General features: G+C 46.5%; 1 protein-coding gene and 1 non-coding gene across 2 annotated transcripts; one reads left to right on the top strand and one right to left on the bottom strand.

The window, feature by feature from the left end:
• Positions 1-6,346: 6,346 nt before the first annotated feature.
• On the top strand, positions 6,347-6,419 carry TRNAT-CGU (transfer RNA threonine (anticodon CGU)). Its single transcript has one exon. It is a non-coding gene; the product is annotated as a tRNA-Thr (tRNA).
• Positions 6,420-12,344: 5,925 nt separating this feature from the next.
• On the bottom strand, positions 12,345-17,741 carry LOC142587233 (uncharacterized). The gene is made up of 7 exons (XM_075698104.1): positions 17,695-17,741; positions 15,076-15,375; positions 14,476-14,692; positions 13,934-14,105; positions 13,406-13,546; positions 12,990-13,181; positions 12,345-12,823 (listed from the first exon to the last, which is right to left on the bottom strand). The coding sequence occupies exons 2-7, from the start codon at positions 15,352-15,354 to the stop codon at positions 12,622-12,624; spliced, it is 1,203 nt and encodes a 400-aa protein (XP_075554219.1). The 5' UTR covers positions 15,355-15,375; positions 17,695-17,741; the 3' UTR covers positions 12,345-12,621.
• Between the last annotated feature and the right edge of the window lie 804 nt (positions 17,742-18,545).

Genomic DNA, 18,545 nt, shown 5'->3' with positions numbered 1-18,545 from the left:
GTGTGTGTGTGTGTGTGTGTGTGTGTGTGTGTGTGTGTCACCAGTTTTTCTTTTTTTTTTCACACGCACGCGCACAAAATGCTCTTACCGTCAGAAAAGGCTTGGTAAAACGGAAGAGTGGTGGTGACGCGGTTTTGACGTTCCTGCATCAGTTCGCCATGACTTCATGGATTTTGACGCAGTCATCTCGGGCCGTTGTTTATGTGTCATCTGTAAATATGTTCTACATTGTATTATAAAGTGCGAACTGAGCGTCTCTAGAGACATCTCAACCCTCCACGCGCGAGCCGCGCTTGCACCGTCGATACCAGGACAGCACGGCGTCGGCGCCGACGGCGTGAACGCACCTCGAGTGGCCATTTATAGACACGAATGCTGCGCGCGTACTTTCTAGAGCTCTGTTCCCACGTGTGGCGCAGCCGCAGCAATGCAGAAATCGCGTGCGGGCACGGTGGCAACTTTCTGTGACAATGAAGCGAAAGCTACGGAAGCACAGCAAAGCGCGCACAAGTAAAGGCTCTCCTGCAATAATTCTCGCATTTTCATCCACGTTAGTTTATTCGCTGCTGTGGAAGATAAAATGTAAACACCACATTTACCACAGCATAAGAAAAAGGAAGAAAAAGAAAAGGAACCAGCACTGAGTGTTTAAGTCTGACTTATTTTCCTGCTTTTCTCTTCAGCGTGTGGGCAAATGCGGAACCTCCGCACCTGGGAGCTACAGTGAATTATTGAGGGCGTTGTGACGCTTTGTTTTACTTTATTGTCGTTTTATTCCCTCTTTCTTTCCCACTCTCCCCCCTTTTTCTGTTTCGTATTTCTACTGGGGGAAGAGGAGCGGATGAAGAAGGGGTGTTAGCGTTCCTGGACTTTCACGTAAGAGAACATAACAAGTCGGTAACATGTCAGTGTTCTGTCTTTAAGGCAAGTCGGGGATTTGGAGTGGGTGCTTCTATTATTTCCTACGAATTTGTTAAAGCTTTCACATACCGATTAGTCGGTGCCCATGCAGGTACTTCGATGTTGCCGTCGGCAGCAAGTCAGCCGCAGTGTAGGAGCCATGCTGCGCCGCCACTCCATGGCAGAGGAACCGTGATGGACGGATTGCAGAGAAGACAAACGCAGAGGCAAAGCACGTACCCAAAGCAAGTGATTGATTTGGCTCCATGAACTCCCACGCAGGTTGTGGAGACCAGTCACGACAGAGAGTTTTTAGCGCATCGTATACTCCCGTATAGTAACATTGTATACATACCGGCGTAACGACAGCGAGTTTTAGCACATCGTATTCACGTATAGTGACGTATATATACCACCTTCGTCAAGTCAGGCGAAAACGTGGAGCGGGACTACGTTATTAGGCTACTTCGATGTGCTAAAGCTCCCCTGACGTCGCAGCCAACAAATGCACGAGGGGAGATATAGACAACATCCACTGATAGCGCGCTATACGTTATTCTTGATGAACACAAGCCGTTTGCCTGATCTGCAGCGTCTCGAGCCCACCGTTGTGCGTTTCGCGAGCGCGCCGATTTACCTGTGCGTCAGCGCAAGCACCTTACGTTTGTTGGCTCCCATTCGTGGCGCCCCGTAGGACGACGGTCCAGAGTCATCTGCAAAGTAGCAAGCTTGCAGTCAACTGCCAGGCTTCTTAGCGTGCGCACTATATAGAGACGGTATCAATTTTAAATTCGGAGTATACATACTGGCACGCGCACTTGTTTACCCTTTTTTCCCGGTGACCGCATTTCACCGGCAAACAAATGTCAAAAGTTATCGCTCAGCGCAAGACATTGTACGCGCCTTATCTGTTATACCGGAAGTTTCTCGAATGTTATCGTGGGTTCTGTGTGTTTGTCTGTTGTATACCGCCAAACCTATGTAATCAGGAAGAGTTGACTGTTGGGCTAGTTGGTCGTCCATATTTGAAGTAGTAGCTTAGCGCAAATAAAACCACGGACGCAAGGCAGACAGACAAGGACAAGCGCTACTCACAACTGTTTAATGGAAGGAAGGATAGTATATATATATATATATATATATATATATATATATATATATATAAAAGATCACGTTCTCGTGACGCCTGCGGCAAAAAGGACGTTCCACGTCCGCCGCCAAGGTCTGTTTGTGGTGGCGCTGGCTAACACTCCCAGGGCTCTACTAGGACACATAAATACCCAAGAAAGTGGATGGGAAGACAGCGCCGCGGTAGCTCAATTGGTAGAGCATCGCACGCGAAATGCGAAGGTTGTGGGTTCGGTTCCCACCTGCGGCAAGTTGTTTTTTCATTCACTTTAATTTCCATGAATTCTTCGTTTCTTTATTTCATTTATTAAGCACAAGTAATTTCCCCTATGTTATCCTTGGTGTCAATGTTTGTTGGCTTCTTATGATATGACTAATAAAATCGGGACCCTCGGTTAACTCCCTTTCTTCTCGTTTATTACATAACGAGGGTCTCGAATCCGGCTACATTGATGCCTTCAGGTAGCATATGTGGGTTTATTGACCAGTTGCCTTCACACAAAAAGATCACGTTCTCGTGACGCCTGCGGCAAAAAGGACGTTCCACGTCCGCCGCCAAGGTCTGTTTGTGGTGGCGCTGGCTAACACTCCCAGGGCTCTACTAGGACACATAAATACCCAAGAAAGTGGATGGGAAGACAGCGCCGCGGTAGCTCAATTGGTAGAGCATCGCACGCGAAATGCGAAGGTTGTGGGTTCGGTTCCCACCTGCGGCAAGTTGTTTTTTCATTCACTTTAATTTCCATGAATTCTTCGTTTCTTTATTTCATTTATTAAGCACAAGTAATTTCCCCTATGTTATCCTTGGTGTCAATGTTTGTTGGCTTCTTATGATATGACTATATATATATATATATATATATATATATATATATATATATATATATATATATATATATACTGTACTCTGACGAAGGCTGGTCCACCAGCCGAAAACGTTAAGTAAAAGAAGTCTCCCAAAAAGTTCGTCGTTTCTTTCCTGCGTATATATATATATATATATATAGAACTTTGACGAGTCATGCATGTATAAAAGCCTACTGTCTTGGTACACATCAGATTTTTGACGATCACCCGCCGTGGTTGCTCAGTGGCTATGGTGTTGGGCTGCTGAGCACGAGGTCGCGGGATCGAATCACGGCCACAGCGGCCGCATTTCGATGGAGGCGAAAACACCCGTGTACTTAGTCATAGGTGCACGTTAAAAACCTCCAGGTGGTCGAAATTCCCGGAGTCCTCCACTACGGCGTGTCTCATAATCACAGAGGGGGTTTTGACGCGCAAAACCACATAATTTAATTTTCTTTTAAAGATTTTTGACGATCGACGAGTGCGCTCGCCTCCTGTCATTGTGCTAAGCGTTACGTGTTTCGCTGGGCACGGGTTAGCCCAATAAACAGGTAAACTCGTCATTCAGTTTTACTTGGAATCTTTGTTAGCCTTCACTACAATGCGACAGCGCGCTCTGGCAAAAACTGCCTACCGGAGTGATCGGAAGTCATGATGCAATCATAGACTTTCCTACAAAAACTGCTAGAGGAAACTTTGGCGCCAGTGTCATTGGGAGCTGCAAGCATAGTGGTTAGGTTAGCATGGGAATGTTGGGTACTGCATGGATTTGCTTAAGCTTAGTAGCTTGAGGTTAAGCGCAAGAGAGCACGTAGGGCAACAGACGGGGACGAAGACGCAGCGCTGGAGCACCAGCTAGCCCACCAGTCTGTTCTTTTAAACTTAGTCCTTGCATGTGTTCACACGGATTTGTGACTTTGCAATATGTTCGCGCGCGTTCAACAGGATATTGTGCTTTGTATAAGCTTTGTATAGCTACATCATCAAAAAACTACGTCTTTTACCTGGTCCGAAATTTCGTTGCACTTCAGCTTTAAAACTCTGCATATATAAATCATCAAAACCTGTGTCTATTACACAGTCCGAAATTTCGTTGCAGTTCACCCTTAAAACTTTGTATATTTACATCATCAAAGAACTACGTCTTTCACTTGGTCCGAAATTTCGTCGCAGTTCACCTTTAAAACTTTGTATATCTACATCACCAAAAACTACGTCTTTCACTCGGTCCGAAATTTCGTTGCAGTTCGCCTTTAAAACTGCTTTGATTACCGCAAGTGAGTGAATCACCCGTGCTCACCGGTCATAAGGATGTAGACGATGGCACCCATGACGGCCACAATGGCGATGACCAGGGCCGCCACGATGACGATGACCATCCGCCGGCTGCCCTCGGGATAGATGCTTCCCCGTGGTGGCCTAGGCAACGCAGCAGCGAGTGTCGACCAATGAGCAACGGAAACAGGCAGCACCTTCCCGCGAACCGTGAAGAGCAGCGGCAACCATTCGTGACCATCATAAGTTTCGAACCGAAGTATCCGTCTTGCTTCTTTTGTTCTGTTATTGCGTTACTGCCCAATCTCCGCGTTACTTAGTCGTGTTTATTCCATCTTCTAGTTCCCTAGTTTTGTTTGTGGCATTCTTATCAAATCCCTGTGTTACTTGTGTTACTTGTTTTCATGCCTTCAGTTGTAGCTAATTCCGTATTACTGTTATGTCATTCTCGCCTAACTCCTATGCTATATCTGTTTATTAGATTAATGTGCGCGGGTGCAGCGTTTCTTTCTTTGTTTTTTCTCAGTTCTGTGTACCCCCGTGCTATAAATGTTTCTATTTGCATCTACGCAAATACCTCCATCAGACAATGCTTCTAAACTGGTAACTGTGACATACTTTGAATAAATAAGTAATCCGTAGCTAGTTGATTAATATGCTTACAAAAAAAATTTGTCCGAACATGAACTTCAATAGGTCACAGTTGGACTCTATTTTGCTGCTAAAACCTCGTGGTGTGCAATTGGTTTTAACTGGACATCGTTACAACTTCTTGGCGTAATAAAGTTTTGAAATCGGCCTCACTTCGCGTTCATCTGGCGCACAGCTAAAGGGTCCTTGTTGAGATCTATATGTTGGCCAGCCGGTTGTTAAGGGGTTTTCAAAGGCACCAATGGAAATGCACTAACTTCAAGTGATCTTAATTAGGGGTGTTCGAATGGGGAAATTTCCGAGTCAAATTGAAGGTGAATATTCGAGAAAGACGACGTTCGAATACAATTCAAATACCGAGTAGTTCTTCATTTCCAAGAAAAGTGAGATGTACAGTTTGTGTGAAGCCCGTGGAATAAAGAAAGAAAGAAACAGCTTATTTACATTATTCTATATATGTCTGTAGAACCAATCACCACTGGACATCCCGTGAACTGATATACTTGTAAATGATAAAGTATCATTTATTTACGCACTATGACATTCATGCGTACAGTGCCATTGAAGGACGTAAGTATATAGTACTGAAGCACCACAAGCTTTTGTTTTTCTTTTCATCGGTATGGAAGAATGGTGAGACTGCCCAAATGATAAATTGGTTTACTTAAATCGAGACAACAATGAGCCGCCTTATTCTTATCGAATGACAGGAAATCATTAAGCAGAAGTTATCTGCCCCGTTTTATTCGCAGCAGCCGCGGCTATCCAGCCGCAGAATCATTCGTAACAGACTCCACTTGCGTTGGTCTTTCTTCCTTGTGACTCCATAAGTGTTGTTATTTCTTGCATTCAATGAGAAACGAATATTCGGTTATTCTGAATAGTAAATTCTGAAGTCGAATACGAATCAAATAGTCATCGCTATTCAATCCGTTTTCCAAATTTCGAATATTCGCAGATATACCTTTACACTCTCAATAGGACCTTAAATTTCGCTTATTTCTTAATAGAACTACATTACACGTTCATGATTAAGATTTAGCCCAAGATGGTCCAAATTAAGCTCGAGTCCTCCATTACGGCGTCCCATGTCACCCACTGTAGTCTTTCGGGATATTAAAACACACAATTAAATTAAATATTTGAAATTACATTGATGAGCAGTATGCAGTGTAACAACGAAACAGTCAGTAAAAAAAAAATGAAACTGCGTGACTAAAATTTGAGTTCTCGGGGTGAGATATACTTCTGTAGTTAGGCATGTGGCCAATCGAGCTCAGCATATATATATAGCCACCTTTCTTCTCGTTCATTACATAACGAGGGTCTCGAATCCAGCAACATTGATGCCTCCAGGTAACATGTGGGGGTTTATTGACCAATTGCCTGCACCCGAAAAGATCACGTACTCGTGACGCCTGCGGCAGAAAGGATGTTCCACATCCGCCGCCAAGGCTTGTGAGTGGTGGCGCTGGCTAAGACTGCCAAGGTTAGTTCTAGTAGTAAAGACATAAATACCCAAGAAAGTGGATGAGGAAACGGCGCCGCGGTAGCTCAATTGGTTAGAGCATCGCACGCGTAATGCGAAGACGTGGTATCGTTCCCCACCTGCGGCAAGTTTTTTTCATCCAGTTTCATTTCCATTAATTTATCGTTTCTGTATGTCATTTATTAAACTCAAGTAATTCCCTCTATGTTGTCCTCGGTGTCAGTGTTTGTTGGCTTCATACGACTCGGTATGATATGACTATATATATATATATATATATATATATATATATATATATATATATATATATATATATATATATATATATATATATATATATAACCTGATAAAAAAGTGTTACCGATTTGTTTTGAAACGGTGTCACTGCTCGGTGTTTCAAATTCAACTGGCATATAACATTTAGCGATATGATATAGGCACCTCCTTGCCAATAAATTTATTCGTACACGACTGAGCTGCTCGATTTCAGTATCACAAACAGGATGATATTTCTACTTTTACTATTTAGTGGAGGGCGGTGGGGAAAGGGGGGGGGGGTGTTAGTAGGAGAAGGATGAAATATGGTACACTGGAGGTTTAGTGCCGCCGTATGCAGTGCTCTTCTCGGGCACAGAGCAGTGACTATGCAAGCTTGAGCAGACGTGTAGTCGGGGTACGTATGTATTTCTATTTAGGGGTGGGCTAATTTTTGAAATCTCGCACGCGAATGGAATAGTATCTGCTATAGTATTCGACTGGAGAATTCACAAACATCGTCGAATATATTCGTTTCTTTCAAATACAAGTGAGTGAAGTCTCGAGGATAGAGAACGAATTAAAAGAGTGAGGACTTTGAGGAGTGATTCTGCCAAAAAGTGAAGTGAGGAGTGACGAGAGTAAAGGAGTGATCTTGAAGCAGGAGAGCTGCGGCTACTGCGCTGAGTCACCAATTTCTTAGTCAACGCACGATGCAGATAACTTCCATTTCAGTCGTTTAATAAGAATGGCTCACTAGGTAACCTATATACATAAGAATTTGTTTCGTTTGTATGGGCGCCTATGTCTCGATTGATTATTTGTCTATAGTATCGCGACGTTAAAGTCCCTTTAAAACAATGCTCGTGCTAGTACAGGACTTCGCTTATTTTTTAACGAACATTGCACGCACGTCTGGCGACACACTGTTCCCTCGATTCATTACTGCCATTGTCGCGATGCCCAAAATAACTGGAATCGGTCGTTTCTTATTTACAGGCTATCCCGTTGCTCGGACATTCAATTGCGAACAGCGTTACATGCATGTATCAAATAATGTATGTACGACTCATTCTTAAACAAACGGACAAAGCAGAAACCTCACTTTTCGCTTTGTTTTATCGACTGTTCGTATTCGATTCGATTCGGAAATCTCACTATGCGCGCGTCCATGCTTTTCATTAGAGATGGCCACTATTGGTAACCGGACGGTCGCAAAGTATATTGCCTCTGTTGCGTTTCGCCTGCGACACGTGGTTTTGCCGGCGCGACTGCGGCGGGGCGGCAGACATTTTGGCCCGATCGTCGTCGCCGCAACGCTCCCCGCCAGGTGTTTCCAGGCGCGACTGCGGCGATGCGACCGCAAAGGATCACCCTCTCCTTCCAGTCATTGTGCCTGAACCAGGCGATGCGACAGCAGGGGCACCCTCTCCTTCCAGTCATTGTGCCCGAACCAGGCGATGCGAAAGCAGGGATCACCCTCTCATTACAGTCATTGTGCCCGACCGGCAGCGCTACGACAGTGTGCGTCACCATTAGCCCATTGTACATTCACGTGCTCGTCTATTGAGGGGTTGCTTCTTGCCCTCAACTGCGAGAGTATAAAAACAGCTGCCCCCGGACGCCAAAAAGGGGGGCTCCGATTTCTTCTGTTGAGTAAAGTGCTCTCCCGTCTCTCTACTTCGGTCAAACCTGACCGCCAACTCTTTGCGATGTTAAAATAAACAAGTTGTTTTGTTGTTACCAGTCGACTCATGCTTTGCCCGGACCTTCGGATGCTTCCAGTTGTACCCCAGGCCGCCAGGCCAACGCTACCCTTGGGGCTTGCGACCCAGGTACAACCACGGGCGTCAGCGCCGAGTTCCCAACAACCGATCGCGCCAGCGGTGCGATCCAAACACCTCCTTATAACGAACTTTAGTGACTCTGCCGTACACAATTAGTACTTGTCGTGACGGCTGTGCTCACCTCACCGTTCTTGCTGCTCGTCGTCCCGGAGAGTCACCTCTGCCTGCGGGACTTGAGAAAAGATTTCACCGCGGTGAAACGTCGGTACATCAACACAACCAGGTGCGACGGGGGGGTACAGCCTTGGTCGAAAGAAACGGAGCCACTGCAGTCATGTCTACGGCTGACTGAAAAGCTCGTTGCCAGTTTCTTAATGACTTAGCGTTAGGAGTGTCAAAGTGACCACGCAATGGTGACGGTGTCACCACACGGTGGTATAGGGGTGCCATTTTGCATGCTTTTCCCGCGGCAGCTACAGCGTTCTGAGGCTCTGTCGTTGAGGCTCTGCACGTGGTATTAGACGCTGCACGTGGTATTAGAACTGGTCCTTGATGGAGTGGCACTCGACGTACCAGTTGGCTCCAACGCATACGGCCAGGCAACGTTGATAAGGGGAACGCCACATAGTGCAACATGGTGCCACAAATAACCTCCCCAAGCATGCTAAGCGCATTATTGGATACCCTCTGGGATTGATTACACATATTTATTTTTAATCGCGGGCCTGTTGCGCAATTCTTTCTCTCTTCTTTTTTGTCAGGTGGGTTGCCAGGAGAGACGGAAATGCGCGACAAATCTCAATGTCTATAGGTGGCTAATTACCAAAGTTTAGTAATTCACTTTTTTTTTTTTTTGTAGTTCGTCACTTTAGGCCACACGTTCCGATGGCAAACTTGAAGACGAGCATTAGTGAAGTCGTGTCTGTAGAAATACTGCGGTTATAGCGGCAGTTTCGGGACATCCAATGAACTTAACGCAACCTTTAGGACTAAACATGTCGAAAGTGACGCTAGTCTTAAGGTTTCTGTTAAGAAAACGTTACTTCATTACAGCGCGGCCTCAATCGACGCAGTCACGCATACGAGGCACTCGCCGTCATCGTGGCTTCGTTAGTTTTTGCAAAGGCTGTACCACAATAACAAGTGCTAAAGCAAAAGATTTAACGTAACTTCAACACTTCTCGAAATATCTTGGTCTCTTGCAAGTACTTCGAAGAATAAGTGTTAACTTCTATAGTACGGGAAATAATTTTCCTATAGTACCATACTGGTCACTGCAATCATTAAAGGCGCTCTTTGACTGCCAGACGGTGTTCATCGTCTCTTGGCTTCTATAATGACCCAAATTCCTGCAAGTCAATAGACCTCCTTCGGAAGTATACTTGGCTCTTCGTTTTGAATTTGAAGTAAACTGTATTTTGTAAGTATCCTCCTAGTAACGAACTTCTCAAGAACTTTTTGGAATTAGGTAGGACTTTTTATCCTGCTATATATATATATATATATATATATATATATATATATATATATATATATATATATATTGCGCGATACTGGGTTGTTTCAAGTACATTTCTTTAGTATCTTCTGAAAGCCTGCATGCGCCTAAAGCGCGTTGTAAGTAGATGATTGACTTACTTGACACCCGATTCCACTCCGACTATCCTGGGCATGCGATTGAACAGAAAAAATTAACGACGGCACATCCATGGAACAATGTATATGTATACGTATTATGGATGCCGTGTGCTCACAGGGGTGTTGTCTACTAACCTGGAGCTGTTTCTGTCTGAAAAAAAAAAAAAGAAAATGCACGGCAAAAAAAAAGTGGGGGGGGGGGAGCAGAAAAAGGATATAGTACGTCAACAATAAGAAGGAAATAGAAAAGGATATACTACTATGTCACGTTAGGCTATAGTAGATTACATTTCTGCAATAGCATGCAGGTCGCGAAAAACAACCAAAGGAGGATTGTTGCAGCTTTCTGTGACGTCAAAGGTCGTGGCAACGACCAGCAGAGGCTGGATGATACTGCACTCTCAAAGGAGGCTTTCGTAGTCCAGTAATGCCGAGAGCTTTCAACAACGCTCATTTCTCGCTACGCTTTAGCGAATAGTCACGGCAGCGACGAAAAACAGAGGCGGATGACGTCACAGGTTGTTGCAATGATCGACCAGCAGATTAAAGCCGAGGCTGCAGTGTTCTCTGTATGAAGCGTTGTGAAATGCTCAAACTTGCTAAAGATATTGATTTATTAAGTTTCACGAACTGCAGTTAAATAGTGGACCCCGATGGACGTCGTACTGGATGACTCCGCATCGCTTTTGACCCCCTGAAGAAAATTAAGGAGCACTATACGCAGGTTTTCACATCCCATCCACACGGTAGATACACGAGCTATGATTACTGTAGAAAGGCGACTTATTTTTTTAACTCCTTTTAAAAATAAAAGTGCAGAGACAAGGACAACAGGCAGGGGCAAATCGGATCGCCTGCAAATATTTGATACGCCGGTTAATAAGGTGCCGTACTCACCACCAATCGCCATTCTGTGATTTCTTCTTCTTCTTCCCTTCTGTGATTCTGGCCACGTGGAGGCCACGGAGTACGGTCGGGCATGTTATTGCGTCTTTCTTTATCGACGGCATATTTGGCGTTGTCACTTTGAAACTGCGGCCGTATCCACAAGCTGACCTCGACTGGACACTTCTTCTCGACCGTCGAGCTAGTACGAATTACCACTCCTCAACTGATAATATACGATTCGTTGCTATGTGGGTGCGTGCGAACATTCCCAACTTTCGAAAAGGAATCGAAAATTGTGAGACTTTTCAGACTAAGCCAGGATTATTTGCACATCATGTTTCTTCATTCAGAGGTGGCATTCGGCCTTGGGCATTGATTGGCACTATTTGTGCCCTGTTCGTGGATCCAGCACCTATTGTCTTCCGAGTAAATCGCAATACGCTTCAGTGACATTTATTTGATATAATAAATAGTGGCGCCGCTATGCTGACGCCATTCCAACTAGAGAAATTCACTTTCTTCCGCTTAGGCCAGCGTCGAAAACTATACGCCCATTTCCGGGTTAGTCTCAAAAAATACATAACGGGGAGAATAGTGCCCCTTAAAAATTTCGTTTTGATATAATGCGCGCAACCACTTATGCTACGAAGTGTCCAGACGTATACGTTCATAGTCTCCAATCTGTGCTATTAAAAGGGCACATAAAAGGAACATGTATTTGAGTTGTGTGAGTGAATTATACCCTTCTTCAATGCAAACTCACACACAAAAACACACAGATGACAACAATGACACCTGCTCACCACGAAGTCATGAATTTTGACGGCGCCTGTAACTTTCAAGAACTGTTGCTGAACCTCAATGGCCGAAATAAGAAAAAAAAGTACTTTGTTCGTAAAATTCATAAAATCGGACTTTCACCTTCATTTTTTCTGTCAACATATTTTACCGCGAAATTCGTAGTCGATTAGCAACGAGACCGGCAGGCTTTTCGGGCATGCCGAAAGTGCATTTAGAGCAGGAAAATAGGCTTTCGAACAATCCTGAGCATGAAGAATGTAAGAACGCTGGAAACCATCATTTTGTGGGGAAAAAAAAGAGAAAGTCGCGTTTCTGGATATCTGTCAATGTAACAGTGACGCGCTGCAGTACAACGGGCCACGAATCGCCGAAAATAATGTGCAAGATCGGACTCTGTACTTCACTGACCATTGCTAACATAAAAAAAAAACTCCGCCCTCGATATTAGCAGCACAATATTCAGAAAACACCATTTGGCGCAGCTTTGGAGCACATCTTCGAAAATGTCATCTGTGATCTGCCTTTTAGGGCAGTCTGGAGCAGCATTCGCATCGCTGTTTAAAATGTTAACAACTCGCGTCACCGTTTTGTCGTTGCACCGCTTACAGCCTTGTACGCAAGCGTTGGTGAGACCGCAAGCCGCTAGCTTTCGTCCAAGACGCAGAAAACATTGCGAATCCACATAGTACTTTTTATTTCAGTAGAATTAACAACACTGATTCATTATAGATGTCGCTACTAGCTATGTACATTGAATATTAACAGTTGTAGCTGTAGTAATATACAGCTGCGGATTGACGAGGATGTATGCACTTGTAGCACCACCGGTAGCGGATGCCTGTGCGATCCTTGTTCGTGCGTTGACGAAGTGCCTTTGTAGACATGGAGCACAGCGGCGATACTGCCGATGGTTGCGGTCGGCGGTCGCCGTGGTCCATGATCGCCGGCTTGGAAGAGGATTTACACCCTGGTAGCGGCCCCGCTCACGGACTCGGAAACCTGAGCGATCCTGGTCTGCGCCATCTTGACGAGCGTCTCGGTGGACTGGGAGCACGTCGGGTAGCGCTCGTGGCACCGGGTGCGGTCAGCGGACACCTGGCCGGTGAGGGCGGCGTCGCGGTACGGCATCCAGGGGGCTCCGGAGTCGTCCTTGGACAGAGATCTGTCGAGAAAACAGCGAGAAGTGGGGGGCCATAATTAGGGGATTACCTGGCACACATTCTCCACTCTATACACAGCACATTTCTGTGGCACAATGACCTCGCCACGTGAACGTCGTCTGCGTAGCACCATGTACAATTAACCAGTGTATATACGACGAGACTCACGTCATGAAATCGGCGACGTTCCTGCCCTGGGGCCCGGCCAGGCTAGGCTGGGCAGCCACCTCGCAGACCACGCGCAGAACGCAACGCTCGGCGTCGTAGCTGGTCACGTACTCGAAGATGTTCTTCAGCATCTGCGGGTTCATCCCTGCTGCCTGATCCAGGGCAGCGTCGGTCGCGGGTGCCTCCCTGCGCCTGCGTGGTTGTGAATGTGTTTATGCAGCGTCGAAATTTCGCTGTTGACATACTGGTGTTGCAAATTATTAAAAAAAAACTGCACCTCACATCGTCGCTTCATCGGAGGCATGCTTGTTGCAGAAATACTTAACAAGGACTCGTGAGCAATGCACGATTTGCCATTCCGCGCGGTTCTCGCTATGGTCTAGAAGTAGAATTTAACGTTACCGCACATCCATTACCGTGCTGGTATAGACAGCGCGCTTCCGCTAGGAGCCACCACGGTCGTTTGGCCTTCAGTGCCACCAAGCGAGCGGCGCCGCAGACGTTGCAGGCGACGCCTGTGGATCAGCTCCGTAGGGCATGCATTTCGCGCGAGGAGTCTGCAAGTGCAAGAGAAAGTGGTCCTTGCTGGCAGCCACGAGCGCGTACAGTCCATCTTCACGACTGTTACGCGAAGTTCGAATTTTGCGATAAAGCTTCAAAGCACGCATGCACCCAATGTTCGCAGATGCGTAATCGTCGACTCCTTTCCCCCCAAATGTCTGTCGAACCTTACCAAACCAAACCGCACTTCTGATAAATCCAAAATGGTGATATTTCTTGAAACCAACTTGAAAATAAAGGGTTGAGGAGTCATTCAGGCTGGTTAGCTTGTTTTCCTGGTTGGCAAGATGGCGTCTACGGGGACAACCGCAAGCCTTGGCGCATGCGTGCTTTCGTTTGCTGTCGTAAGCTTGCTAATATCATAATAATAAAAAACCACTTACTTGCGCAGCTCGATGGCGCTCCTAGTGAAGCCGTATCCGAAGAATGGGTGTCCGTAGATGATAGAGTGGTCCCAACCAGCGGGCAGAGCGGCGCTGACCTTCCATGGGTCAACGGGCACGGGGCGGGCAGTGATGACTGGCGGCGTCTTAATAATCTTCACGTTGGTAACCGCTGCGAGGAAGAAAGAAGGTGATGCGAGTGCCCTCCCGCCATATGTGGCAACGGAAAACTGCTACCCGAGGAAACCTGCACGATGCCTCGCCTACCCTTGCGCCCTTCCCGAGTCAGCCAGACCCTGGAATGGCTTGCAATATGCTTAATCTCGCCCGTTCCATCTAAATCAAACCTGTATCATCGATATGCCTTTGCTCTAGGACATGCAGTCTTATTATCTCAACGTTGACACCATCGTTTCCCGTTCATCCATCCTGCCCTCTACCCTTTGCGGATTATGTTTATGTGCATTTATTCAAGGATGATTTGTATACGGTGCCGCTTATTTCTGTGTTAACTTGCAAATTAAACACGTTGATGTGATTACCAGGAACAACGGGGAGAGTTGGCGCTGCGACGACTGGTGCGACAGGAGCTACGCGTGCAACGACGGGCGCAGTTGCGATCTTCGACTTGGCCTGGTGGACAACAGCTTTGACTCCGGCTTCGGCTGCGGCCTTGGCAGCAGCCGTGACGATCTTAGCCTTGGCAGTCATGGCGCCCAAGCCGGCGATCTTGAGAGCAGCCGAGTTGATCAGGGCAGCCTTGGATAAAAAAGAAAAGGACGGACACGAGTTGTATTGACACGTCCAGACTCGTTCGTAACGTAGTAACGCTTACGCGCGAGAGGCCCCATATTCATGAAGTTTCTCTTATACTTAAGAGGATCCCTCGTTCTGATGCCCGTCATCTCTTTTTACCACTACGGTCAGTCTACCTCCCCAGCTACCCGTCCCAAGTCACCTTGATACCGACGTCCCAAACAGAACGCCGTCTGCATATATCTACCTACCTGCTCGGCCTGTCTGCTTATCAGTCGTTATCTGTACCCCCGATTATACCTCATCCCGAGTCCCTCTTATCCATCCCTGCACCTACTCATCCGTCCTGTTCATCTAGCCGTATCCGTTGGGATAGCTCGCCTCACCTTGAGACCAAGGGCTCCGAGTCCGGCCAGGCCGGCACCGGCGGCTCCTCCGGTGGCGAAGCCCACGCCGACCAGCCCGGCGCCCTTGAGACCGACTAGGAGGGGCAGCGCAAACGGCAGGGGCCCCACGAGGGCCAGGGGCAGCGCCAGCGGGAACGGCAGCAGGCTGGTCAGCGACGGCGGGGTGAACAGGCTGGGCAGCCAGCGGAAGAGGGGCGGCGTTCCTTGTGCCGTGTACAGGCACAGTAGCAGCCCGACAAGTACGAACTGCAGCCTCATGATGTCACTGCAGTCGGGGACCTGCAAAAATTTAGTTTTGAAGAGAGACTCAGAAACAAGGATGAGAACAACAAAAGAAAAGGATTCGAGCGGCTAAAGCGCACAAACGTCATGTGGCTCAGAGCAGGGACACGGAACGGACAAAGGGGTCAAGAAAGTTGACAATAACGGGACGCGGTAATTGATAGTGTAAGGGGACATTGACATTTACAAATACGACGAGAAACAAATCGGGAGCTGTGCCTTGCCATTTGAGGCACGAGCTGGCTGCCTTAGGGCAAAAGCATGCCGGAGGAAATATTCGCCACAGGACGAGACGTGTCTGCAGCAGCAGAACTCCGGAAACGACTCGGCACATGGTATAATGAAATACTATGTATTTACAAGGCATGTATATTACAAGATATATAAATACAACATATTTATCCAGCAAGACCCCTATAGGTAACGCTGCTAGGACTCAAAGCAGATGGAAGCATTATTGGATGGACAGCAGTCGAGATAAGCAAGAAGCATGGCTATAGCGTTTGCACTGTTGAGTTCGAAGTTGCGGGATCGATTCCGGCTTGTGTGTATAGGTTTAGGCGCATATTAAAGATAGAGCGCTAACTAAAATAAACGATTTATTGAAATTCGCAAGATTTCAAATAAAACCATGAGTGGGATGCTCATGTAGTGTTCTCGATAATATCAATTTGAAGTGTAAATCACATATAAAATACTTGCAGCGCATTTACGGCTAGTCAGTCAGAGATAATAGTGCACGTCAGACGCTGCAAAAGATATGCATGTATGGCGCGGTTGTAATACACTTGAACACTTCCCGATCCCTTACTTTACCAAGGACGAGTTTGCAAATTGCACGTTACTTGGCCTGAGAAGCGGAGAGATGCTACTGAGCAAGAGTCGACGAAACGGTAGATCGCTAAAGCAAAGCATCATACGTCATCTCACGCGTCATCTCCCATACTACGTCATATAACGCGGGTGCCGGCCCATCGCTATGTTGGCAGACCGGTTGAAAGTTATTACAACGCGAAATCCCATATCATTAAAGCATCAGCTAGTTGGTAACAGCGCTAAGAACGAATGCTTTATTACCCACAATGGAGGGATGGGTCAAGAATCGAGTTGCTTGCACGCAAATGACACAAAAATGAAACCGAAAAGGCAAAACTGCGAATACAAGAGTATTTTATGCTTCTTAAGTGCTGTTCCCGCCTGGAAGGAGTCGGGAATTGGGGCCCATGAGGGCGGAACTCAATGATACACAATGTATATGTCTGAGCCTAGAGCCAACACTTTTACGACAGAACTTGTGTGCTTGCTTATAAGCGGGACGTAAGAACAAGAATGTCCGAAGAATGCGTGTGAGGGGAGAGGGAGGGAGTCGTCCTTGAACGATTTGCGAGCTAGCCTACGAATCCTTGAGTGCCAAGTGGGAACAAGCGGGTCCTCAAGTAGGGGCTAACGGCTTGCGCTACACTCAACTCCACGCGCGCGCAAATTAAGCAATCCGGTATAGCAGCTGATCAAGTGTACAATAATGAATGTACGTTCAGAGTTTGATGCAGCACAGTGGTTTACATTAAGAAAAGCGAAACGTAAACAGCGCACGTTTAATGAAACGCCTAAGGAAAATATCGATGCACTTTACAAGAAAATGAAAGAAAAAAGAGATACATTGCAACTGGTGGAGTAAGAACTAAAATACTCGCTTGCTTTGACAAAGAGGCCAGCTAATAAAACGCAAACTTACCAAGTGGTTGTGAAGAGTAGTCGCTAGGTTATCCCCTATAGCGTGGATGCTCGTGCCGAGTCTCTTTTATAAGCTAACGTGACCAGTTCCCAGCCTGCTCCGGGTCGCGATGCTCCGCCCCTCGTGACGTAAGGGAGAAAGGGCAGTTCGCTTGAACAAGCCAGCCCATCTGTTTAGCGGGTTAGGGGGCGCTGTTCCCAGAACAAAAGGAATTTCCGAGTGTACTAGAGGCGAATTCTCTGGAAGGATGGGGTGAATGGCACACAGAGGGGGACGTGACGGAGTCAAAGTAAGACTGCAAGAATCTGAAAAGAGGGCAAGTACCTCCGGCCCCACGCCCCCCTCCGACACAGACCCGCAGTCAGGGCAGGCGAAGCGAGTCAACTAGCCGAGTCAAGCCAGCCAGAGAGGAGGCGAACAAGTCACCTTGCGGCGTGTCTTTGTAGTCGAGGTGTTAGACTGCTAATCCACTGGGCTCTGCTCGCGTGTTCGAATCCCATCCTCGTCAAAATGTACTTGCTATATATATTTTTTTGGCACTAAGCCGTGCTAGCTCAAGGACTGCAGAAGATAGCGCCTACCTTTCCTTCCTCACAACGAACCACTACTCTCTTCAGTCGTAAGCAGTAGCAGGGTCCTTTAATCCTTTTGAAGGACCCTGACAGTAGCACGGAGAGTCCTAAGAAAGGGAAGGAGTTGTGCGGTGAAAGGTAAATGCAGAGAAGTGCCACCACCTTGACTGACTGATGAGCTTTTCTTTTTTTTCCTTTTCTGCCGCCACCTCCTTCTCGTGTAGCTTCAGTGGAAGCGTGCCAGACAAAAAAATTCCGCGGTTTAACGAAGCTGTACAGAAGTACCTTGCGAAGTGAAAGCTTCAAATGAACAAAAAGAAAGACGGTGTTTTTATGCGTTTGGTGTATGCGGATGCGCAACTTCTTATAGTAGCACTCGAAGTAAACGGTTTCCCAAGCGCAGTAAATATGGCCACAAGGATGTTAAACAAGCCTTTACGATTTAGTTCTTCCGTCAGGTAATAAGTAACATTCTTATCACAAACCTTCACGATTCAGCTCTTCCGTCAGCTAATAAGTAATATTCTTATCACAAACCTTCACGATTCAGCTCTTCCGTCAGGTAAGAAGTGACATTCTTATCACAAACCTTCACGATTCAGCTCTTCCGTCAGGTAATAAGTGACATTCTTATCACAAACATTCACGATTCAGCTCTTCTGTCAGGTAATAAGTGACATTCTTATCACAAACCTTCACGATTCAGCTCTTCCGTCAGCTAATAAGTAATATTCTTATCACAAACCTTCACGATTCAGCTCTTCCGTCAGGTAAGAAGTGACATTCTTATCACAAACCTTCACGATTCAGCTCTTCCGTCAGGTAATAAGTGACATTCTTATCACAAACATTCACGATTC

The sequence above is a fragment of the Dermacentor variabilis genome, chromosome 7, assembly GCF_050947875.1.
Source record: "Dermacentor variabilis isolate Ectoservices chromosome 7, ASM5094787v1, whole genome shotgun sequence".
NCBI lineage: Eukaryota > Metazoa > Arthropoda > Arachnida > Ixodida > Ixodidae > Dermacentor > Dermacentor variabilis.
This window is presented reverse-complemented; position numbering and strand designations above follow the sequence as displayed.